General features: G+C 42.3%; 1 protein-coding gene across 2 annotated transcripts in view; it reads right to left on the minus strand.

Moving 5' to 3' along the window:
* Window positions 1–10,770, minus strand: part of Sobp (sine oculis binding protein homolog) — a 174,414-nt gene that overhangs the window by 153,609 nt on the left and 10,035 nt on the right. For both annotated transcript variants that reach the window (XM_029542272.1, XM_021204786.2), the window contains exons 2-3: window positions 7,344–7,482; window positions 4,110–4,295 (exon numbers count right to left, since the gene is read on the minus strand). In XM_029542272.1, coding sequence (XP_029398132.1) covers window positions 4,110–4,295; window positions 7,344–7,482 — 325 coding nt within the window. The remainder of the gene's footprint in view (window positions 1–4,109; window positions 4,296–7,343; window positions 7,483–10,770) is intronic.

The raw sequence follows: 10,770 nt of genomic DNA on the forward strand, positions 1-10,770 counted from the left end.
CAGAGAGAGGCAGAGGGAGGCAGAGGGAGGCAGAGGGAGGCAGAGAGAGGCAGAGAGAGGCAGAGGGAGGCAGAGGGAGGCAAAGGGAGGCAGAGAGAGGCAGAGAGAGGCAGAAAGGCAGAGGCAGGGAAGAGGTCTATGAACTTGAGTCCAGTCTGGTCTATGGTCTATGTAGTAACTTCTAGGGCTACATCCAGAGCCTATCAAAGTCATAATAATAATAATAATAATAATAATAATAATAATAATAATAGTAATAGTAATAATAGTAATATTAATAATTTTAAAACCACAGCTTCTATGGGGCTGGAGGTGTGGCTCAGAAGTTTAGAGCACTCATACCTGCTCTTCCAGAGGACCCAAGTTCAATTCTCAACATCACATCAAGGGGTACAAAACTGCCTGTAACCCTAACCCAGATCCGACACCCTCGATCCGACACCCTCTTCTGGATTCCTTGTCTGCACACACATTCCTCTACACAGGCACGCACGTAAATAAAAACTAAAAAGATTTAATATCCTCATCTTAGGGAAGGTGTTGGGGACATGCTTCAGTGGCCCAGGTGTCTGACGTACAAGGATGAGGGAGGACCTGAGTCTAGGTAGATCCTCAGCATAAAAGCTAGGCATACTGGCTGGTACCTGTAACCTCAGAGCTGGGCATGTGGAAGAGGAGAAAAGATGGCTGGATCCCCAGAGCTCACTGGTCCAGCCAGTCTAGCCAATCAGTGATTACCAGGCTCAGTGAGAGACCACTGTCTCGAAAAGAAAAAGAAAAAAAGATGTAACGCAATTGAAGAAGAAACCTGTGGCCTTCCCCTGCACATGAACATACACAGGTATACATACACACATGGGAACGTCGCATACCCACACATATACACTCATGTGCATACACACAGAGAAGCACGCATGAACACGAGTATGTGTGCAAACATGCACATGCACCACACATGCACTCACTGGTGCACATACACACAGAGAAACATACACACAAATATACACATACATACACTCATGCGCATACACACAGAAACACACATGCACACGAGTGTGTGTGTACAAACACACACATGCACCACACCAAAATTTAAAGAAAACAATCCACTCAACAAATACTAGAGTAGATCACATTGTAAGCACAGGAACCCACTGCTCCCCCTGCCTTGTCACCACCTCCAGTACCTGTGCAGGATACCAGCCACAGCCACATCCAGACTCTGAAACCCTGCTCACCTGACTGCTGCCGTAACAATTGAGCTTATCCCACCTAGGATGGTATTCATTAAACTGTGGTCCCTGGACAAAGCCCCACCCTGCACACACATTTTAATTTTCATTGTTTGGTAAATATGATATTATTGGGACACAGCCACACTGATTGATGCATGCACCAACTAAGGATGTGTTCCTGCTACAGCAGTGACCTGCTAGGCCCCTGAGAGACACTGCGGCCCAGGACGTCTAGAGCACCACCCATCTCTTCACAGGAAAGGGTTACTAACCCAGCCCTAGTTATGGAATCAGGGCCGTCTCTCTGCCTGGGGAGACCTCGAAGGCAGAGAAGGTTCTTGGATCTCATCACATGGAGACAGACAGGGCCAAGGGTTAGAGCACACACAGAAAAGTAAAGATGTCCTTCTCTACTCTGTTTTCCACAGATGAGTGCCTTCGAGTCCCACAGCAGACAACACAAAACCACTGGTGCTTGGTTACTCTGGCTTCTAATTCCTCAGCGTTCCTCCGGCCCAGACTTTCAAGGCTCAGTTTTTGGCCTCTATCCTTTTGCATATTTATTTCCTGATCTGGTGTGGAATTAGAGTTAAATGGAAGCTGTGTGCTTGGATTCCACGTGGCTGGCTCCACAGGAAACTCCAGGGCAGGTTCTCTGGCCTCCCTAGCGCTAGCCTCAGCTATGCTAATTCCTCAAGCTGTTTTCTCTGCTCAAATAAAGTTAGCCATGTATTTGCATCTGGGTGCACAACTTTCTATGCACGAAGGTGATGTGCATGAAGACTCTAGGGCAGAATTAGGAAAAGGAGGGGGAAGGGAAGGTGCAGGGGTGGTGGTGTGGGGGTAAAGGTAAGGTGTAGTATGCTAACTTTCATGCCATAACTGTCCAGGCACTAAGTGTTCATTTTCTCAACTCTGCAACTACCCCATGAGGTAGGACTGTAAGCCCATTCTTTAAATGAGGAAATGGGAGCACCCAAGGGTCCAGGTTAGTTAACTCTCTTGGTGTCTTACAGAGTCCCTATCCACTCCCGGTTCCTCGATTCTTGGGGTCTTCCAGAAACTGAACCACCAACCAAAGAACATACATGAACTGGACCTAAGATCCCCCCATCTCTACTCCCACTCCCACCCCCACCCCACACATACATATCAGTAGTGCGGCTTGGTCTTCATGCGGATCCTCCAACAACTGGAACGGGGGCTTACCCTGACTCTGTTGCCTGCCTGTGAATCCTGTTCCCCTAACTGGGATGCCTTGTCTGGCCTCAGTGGGAGAGGATGTGCCAAATCCTACAGTGTCTTGAGGTGCCAGAGTGGGTTGGTACCTAACGGGGACCTCCCTCTTCTCAGAGGAGAAGGGGAGGGGGCGAGAGAAGGGGCTATGTGATGGGGGACTGAGAGGAAGGGGGCTGTGACCGAGTTGTAAAGTAAATAAACAAATAAATTAATGGGAAAAACGAGGAACGTGAAAGGAACAGAGCCGGCACTTGCCCCCTTTCAGAGAGCTGGTGGTTGAACAGGCCAGAGTTAAGCCTGGCTTCTCAGTCTGGTCTGTTTGGTCGTCCTACTTAATCAAACTCACTCCATACACCCAGCAGGCGCCCTCAGCTAAGCCACAGAAAGGGCGATCAGTTGGGAACTCTACAGGTAAGAATTTACCTACCCTTTTCTCACCAACTGGTTTATGCAAAATATGTATTTGGGAGATAAGCAGTGGTCCCTCTTTTTCATCAAACCATCAGCCAAAGAAAAACCAGATCACTAATAAGGGAAATATTATATGATACACTAATTATATTAGTAATTAGTACTAACAATGATTTTATTAACAATGACTTTAATGACAATAAGTTTTAATTAAATAATATCTCAAATGACCTCTGTATGATAGGTCAGTTTTATTTGTTAAACTATAATAATAAACTATAATAGGCCAAAAAGAGAATGTGGCCAAATGTAACACAAACTTGAGACATTTGTGCCTGAAAATGCTCTCACTGTTACAGAAACACAAATGTCTACCCTCTCAAATATAAACACAGCATTAGTGTTAGTATAAATATTGCTGTTATAACGCAGTACCTGTCAATGTTCAATTCCATACACATAAAAATAACAATAAAAACAGAGCGTTCTAGCATAATCCCCACAATTCACAGCAAGCCTGACAGGGTTTTATTGACTGGCTCTCTTCTCCTGAACTCCATCTGTAAGCTACAATGAACACCCTCCTGCTCAGCTCCCTGCCACTAAGGTCTAATGCACGCTCATCTCATTTTCTGGAAATATAAAGCAACTGATTACATTTTCATGCAAGTGAAACTCAGATTTCTCTCCTTTTAGGTGCTCAGAGACAGCTTTGCAGGAATTAAGAAGAATTCTGTAGAGGCAATACATAATGTAACTTGTTTCTTGAATGGATTTAGGGCAGGCATGTTCAGGAACATGACTGCCATATGTCTTTTGCAAAATTATCCCTTTCCTCAGAAAACACCCCCAAAGACCTGGTCCTCCTTGTGCACCACCCTGTCTGATTATGTGTACTTTTTTGTTAACCATTCATTGTATTTACTTGATTCTTAAAACAAAAGATACAAAGTAGGTGGTTTTCAGAAAAGGAAACTTTTTCTGAGACTGGTGGTAGAACAGGTGTGGAGGCAGCGGGATGCTTCAGCCCGAGCAGAAGTGGATAAAGAAATGCTTCGGATAACACCAGTAATACTCTAAGCAGTATGTGTCGTTCACTAACACTATCCATAGCATCCCTCGAGCATCTCTATTTCAGTTGAGCCTTTACTATTTTATCTTAAGACAGTGACAACCAGATTACAGTGCCAGATCACTATGGATGGCAATCCCAGGCATGCTTACCTGCTGGCGGCTTTATGAAAGGCGGTGGGATTAAAGGGACAATAATAGGCACATTGCCATGGTCCTTTGACCCTGCAGGTGAGTCACTGAGTCCATTCCCAGTGGCAAGGCCTGAGTAGCCTGTGCTTATATTGTAAGATGAAATAACACTGTCCTCCGGTAATTTTGGTTTTGGCAAAGAATTTTCTGTAAAAGAAAAAAAAAATCACCCAATATAACCAAGAACTTACTCATTACACATAAATCTTCTCTTATTTCTTCAGGTACGTTGGTTATGTAACAGAACAAAGTCTTCCTTTCGAGCCTTTCATCAGTTTCCCAGAATGCCGCGCTCCTTCCTGAAGCTTTAGAGTTTGGCTATCAACAATTTCCAGTGGCTTTTCTTTAAAATATGCTCCACTGCAATAGCTGATATCCCAGGTGAATCATGGGCACCGTATTTTAGCACCATAAAACCCCATAGCAAATTGATAGGTACTTAACGTTTCCCATGTACAAAGTGACATAAAGCAAGCAAGCATCAGACTCTGGCTATGAGAGAAAGCTGGAAATGCCCGGAATGGCAACTATGTCCATTGTTTCCTAAATCTAAGCCATAGGATAATCAAATAAACCAATGATTAAAAAAACTATTATTGTACTGGGTGTTGGTAATTTAATATTAATAATATTTATTAATGATTGGTAATATTAATATTGTTAAAAATGAACAAAGTGGAAATCCTTTTTATCATACATGCACACACACACGCACACACACACAGACACACACAGTGTACTGGCTAATTTTGTGTCAACTTGACACAGCTGGAGTTATCACAGAACAGGAACTTTAGTTGAGGAAATGCCTACATGAGATCCAGCTATAAAGTATTTTCTCAATTAGTGATCAAGGGGGAAAGGCCCTTGTGGGTGGGACCATCTCTGGGCTGGTAGTCTTGGGTTCTATAAGAGAGCAGGCTGAGCAAGCCAGGGGAAGCAAGCCAGTAAAGAACATCCCTCCATGACCTCTGCATCAGCTCCTGCTTCCTGACCTGCTTGAGTTCCAGTCCTGCATCCTTTGGTGATGAACAGCAATGTGGAAGTGTAAGCCAAATAAACCCTTTCCTCCCCAACTTGCTTCTTGGTCATGATGTTTGTGTAGGAATAGAAACCCTGACTAAGACACACAGACACAATCTCAACCATGAGAGAAGCACGGGACTCTTTCCATGTTCCCCAGAGGCAAAGCATATCACCGGGGAGAAGTCTTACTAAGGCTATTAGTTCATACACTATAAGCTCAGGACTTGCATTTTTCATTTACAGTGAAATTGATGATACTATCTTCATCGTGTGATGTGTGCAATTTCATAGCAAGCTTAACATAAAATTTGTCGTGTACATTTAACTCTGCATGCCTGCAGGACGGCTCATTTACATTTCATTGCCTGACACATAAGAAGAAAAAGCTCTCTCTTAAAGACTGGAAATGAAATGTTTGAACAGGTATTGTGCCGATAGGTCTGGACACAACACAAACACAGAGCCAGCAGGCAGTGATAAGGAACAGTCAGTTGTACCCACATTTTACTGAAATTCCTTCACACATCCCTCCTCTTGTATCTATAAGCAGACTCTCATTCCAAATTTAGGTTTACTAATTCTGGAGTCACGTGGACCCCCCCTTCCCCCCTTCCCCGCTTAGGTACCGGGCACTCCTGTTCACTAAGAGTCAGCACAGCTCTGCTCGGCCCCTCGACAGTCTCCACTCTCTAGTTGGACTTTGACCTGATCATCTACAATTTATTCTGCTCTTCTTCCCCTCTGCGAGAGCATGGAGTAGAGAAAGTCAGAAAACCTGACACACAAAGTGAAAACAAGACTTCCTTTTAGGACCCATCCAAACATAGGGAAGGAGGGTTCCCAAGAGAACCACAAACTCCTCCTGCTATCCGACCATAGAGACCCAACATTGCACTGCACAGGAGGCCCAGGCCTGACAGGGCATCAAATGGACAAAGAGCTCAGAGCCAGCAAACACTGTTTCCCTGAACTTGCAGCAGGAGCACAGAGTTAAGGGCCTCTGCCCTGGCCTGGTTTTCCCATTGCTGGAAGGAGGCAGAGTGGTGTCTATTTTTGTTTTCTGTCGAGCTCCGGTGTTCTGTGGAACTCTGCTCACAGGACAGCACAACTGGGATACATTTAAAGAAGTCCTGAAGCCCTTCCACTCCCAGCCCCTCTCGCCCAAGCAATGCCTACACAACACTAGGGGTATGGGTATATAAAGTACATGTACACATCAGACTCTTGCTGACGACACGTCACAAACAAATGAACTAAAAAGCCAATTCCGCTATAATTATACATGCATGTCTGCCCCTTATTAAAGAGGAAGGCAAGTTTGTGTATTATCGAGATGGGTGCGCTTGTAAAATTACACCGAGGGAAGCAGATCTCCGCAGACTATCTGACAGTGCGTGATGTAGAACAGCATCAATATTTCTCAATACTGATCTATATTTTGACTTATAATCAGTCCCGAGAATGCCACTATGCAGAATATATACTATAAAATGGCAGGAGTATGTTTAAAGTTATTTCATAAGTTACTGGAAATTCTGTCCTAATCCAAAAATCCATTTACTGATTTTTTTTTTCAAAACATGCAGTTCAAGTCAGCTTCTCAAATGACATTTTTTAAAAAGTCTACTTGCATACTGAGGAATGACATTAGAAAATATTAAGTCTTTGCTTTCCACAATTAAGCAATTACACTTCTGTAAGAGCAGGGAAGTTTGTATGTAGAATAAGAACACTGCTACTTGTAACATGCAATAGTCTTGAATGGAAGCTAAGCTGTTTCAGGAGGCCTTTGTGGGTACTGATCAGCCCAACAACCCGCACAGGGCAAAGCACTCGTGTTACATGTTCAGATCTAAGACTACAGTGAAGTCGCGTGATTCATCACACGCACACACTGCCAGAAATGCCTTCGACGCATTACACATTGATCTGCAATTAATCTGGGGGGGGGGGCACTGTATCTTCCCAAACTGTTTACTGTTGCCAAAGTTTGCACAACTCACACATTCGTTACACAATATCATATGGGGGTCACCACCCACTGCATGAGGAGCTGGGGCTTAAACTAGTTGTGTTCATAACACAAGGAGACCCACAACGATTCAGTTCTGGCAAATGGAGAAGGTTCTTTGCTCTTTGCACAAGCAAAGAGCCGTCAAACCTCTTTACCTTTGAGAACAGAAATGTGTTGCCGGCTTTCTCCATCAGTAGTGTAGCTTCTGAATTCAATATCTTCACCGTCTTTTAATTCAACTTTATCATAGCCATACCAGCCAAGGAGTTCATTCATGGTGTTTTCTGCAAAGTTCTGAAAGAGAAGCATGAGCCGCTACTTAGTCCTGTGATCAATAACTATTTGAAAAGAACGTACACGTTAAATTCTGTTAGCCGTATCCCATTTCATGACGGCCCAACGTCCCCTAGAGGATTGCTCGCTTTTCAATCATGTTCAAGAGTTCTGGTGCATTTAAATCACAGACTGACTCTTCCAATCGTGACAGGCCTTCAGACATTTGCAATTTAAGGACAATAAAAAAGCTCTTGTCGGTATCATCTATGGATAGAAATTCTTGCTTTAGTATATATTCTGCAAAGTTTAAGTTCTGCACTAGTACAAAACTATTGAAAAAAAAAAGCCTAAGAAAGGATTTTAAAAATCAAGAGCTTTTTATAGTTCTAATTAATTTAAGTTAGAATTTCTTTCTGATTCGATGTTGTTATTTAATGTGCTTCTTACTGCCAATAAAACAGAATCTTCACACACACACACACACACACACACAAAGCAAACAAACAAACAAACAAACAAACCTCAACTGTCAACCAGTATCATACCAAAAAAAAAAAATGAATAGACTTCAAGGGTCCCTCAACTCTTTTTCCCTTTGATAAGGTATTTGTTAGCTTGATGGATATTTTGTTCTATAAATTTTATTAGTGACAGATTCATTCTGTCATAAAAGTGCCAACAAAGTTGAAGGTTACTACTCAGCTAGATTTAAGATAAAAGCTACTTTATGAACTATAAACTAATATGTGAATGTAAGGTATTGTCACTGTTGCTAGAGATATCAAAGTTTGAAAATAGTAGGTGTGGTTGACAGATTAAATACATATGCCAAGTAACTGTGGCTAGCAATTTATCCATTTTAGGTCCAGAAACAAAAATGTAAATCCTATTTGTGCTACTGACCTTTATGCTTTAGACAACTATCAGGCAGGGTACCACAAACCTTCCGAACTAGGAATACCATATGTCCTCACTTCTTTGTAGCTCAGAGGATCTCATATTCTCCTTTGAAGATGTCATTTCTGAATCCCACCGGGGTATATAATTTACAACCTAAATGAAACTCCAAAGCTAAGCCCAAGTGGGGGGACCCTCAAACATGTGTCCCATGTTTCCTTAAATTCTGTGACTTCATATCTCAGAGGGGTTTCATAGAAGATAGTACAGGACGACGTAAAGAAACCTGGCCTTTCAAGCCACCCACAGAATGCTACTTTTTTTTTCTTTAGTATCCACTTAGGCTCTAAGATCCAACTGGGTCAATCTGTGATGGTTTAATACACTGGTAATTAAAAAAAAAAAATCAGCCAGATTGATTTAGTGCCACCATCCACGTGGCTAACAGCCAGCCATATCAAACTTTAGTGAGGCATTTATTCTTTCTGATGGCTGCCAGTGTCCACATTAAATAGACATTCTTCCATGAATGCATGATGATGATATGCTTGCTATGAATAATAAGCAAAGGGACTTCAGGGACAGACACCATGGAGGACTGGGCTAAATGCTATTCCAATTCACCAAAGGAGATTCCTTTAATGAGCTATCACTGTCCCCTAACACCCAATCCTTTCATGAACCCAGCAGTGACAGTGTCTCAGCACACAAAGGTGATTCTTACCTTGTGTCAAAATCAATTCCCAACAGTGTTAAAAGCCGGGCTCAAGACATAGCACTGGTCTGCTTGCCGCTCGCCCCAATCTCTAAGAGAATCGTGCCAACAAGACAGATGATGGTCTGCATAGTGACTCCCGGCTACTACATCTGGTTTTGTGCATCCTTCCTAGCTAGGCTAGGAGGCTCGCAGTACCCTGCTTGATAAATGCAACTTCCCCCACTGCGTCTAAGCTCTGCAGCCACACAAAGGCCACAAGTGCATAATTCATGTGTCAACTTCCCAGCGGAGGACATAAATTTGTTTGTCTTAGTCCAGCTGCAATTCCATTCATCCCTTCAGAACCAATCTGAGAGATAGATGCAGGACTTCTAGAGATCAGATAACAACTGAAAACCTCAACTAGATTATTAACAATAAAAGCACATTATTTGGGCATTTTAACAAAAACAAAAAAAAATTGTTTTGTTCATGTTCTCTGATGGAAACTCATCACAGAATAGTCAGTATGAATCTGATCTATTCCATGATTTTCAAGTTACTATAAATGTCAGGGAAGTAACTATAAAATGTTTCTTTTCTTGTCACTGCAAATGAAAATAAATGCCATGTTGTTCTGATATATTGAGCGCAGGAACAGAAACAACAGGCATATAGAAGATCAAGTGATAAGGTCTCAAACCGTTTAAGAAAGGGGAAATACATTGAAAAGGAGAAACTGAGCATATACAGGCATAAGAAATAGACTGTAGGGGCTAGAAAGATGGCTCGGCAGTTAGTGTTGGCTGCTTTTCCAGAGGACCTTGGTTCAATTGCCAGCACCCACAAGGTGGCTCACAACTGTCTGTAACTCCAGACCTAGGAGATCTGATGCCCTCTTCTGATCCCTATGGGTACTGCACACATAATGAGATAAACATACATTCAAGCATCCATATGTGTGTGTATGTGTGTGTGTATGTGTGTGTGTGTATGTGTGTGTGCACAAAAATAAATAATAAAACTAAAACCAAAAAGAGATAGACTAGAACCTCATCCACACCCACAGTTTGTTAAGAAGTCAAATATCCTCAAGGAGTAAACCATTTAATAGCCTAAATTTCTATACAGGGTTTAATATGCTAGATAGTGTTATGTTGCTACATGGAAGTAAATAAAAAGTAAAAGTAAGTAAAAGTAAAAGTAAATGACTTTTACCACTGTTGTTTAACACTCCAGATGAGGTAAACTGAAATGTTTATGGCCTAGGCATGATTCCAAGTTTTTCATGTAGAGAATTCCAATAACTAGTGTTTCAGCTTTAAACAAACAAACAAACAAAAAACAAAAACAAAACAGGGTCTCACCATGTTGCTCTGGCTGACCTGGACCTCACTATGTAGGCCAGACTAACCTTAAAGTCACAGAGATCTGCCTGCCTCTGTCACTGAGTGCTGGGATTAATTTGCTTAGCATTTCAAAGTTCTTATAATATTGTTCTTTTAAAACCAATTTTCAATTTAAAAGTCCTTTCTTATGAATGTTTCTTATGTCCTTTCTTGGTCTTTTCTTATGTTGCTTCTTGTTTGTTGATTGTTTGTTTAAAAGGAGGGATGGACAAAGGTGATAAGAGTTAAAATTCTGGGCCGGGCCTGGTGGCGCACACCTTTAATCCCAGCACTCGGGAGGCAGAGGCAGGCGGATTTCTGAGT

Source organism: Mus pahari, chromosome 9 (genome assembly GCF_900095145.1).
Source record: "Mus pahari chromosome 9, PAHARI_EIJ_v1.1, whole genome shotgun sequence".
Taxonomy (NCBI): Eukaryota; Metazoa; Chordata; class Mammalia; order Rodentia; family Muridae; genus Mus; species Mus pahari.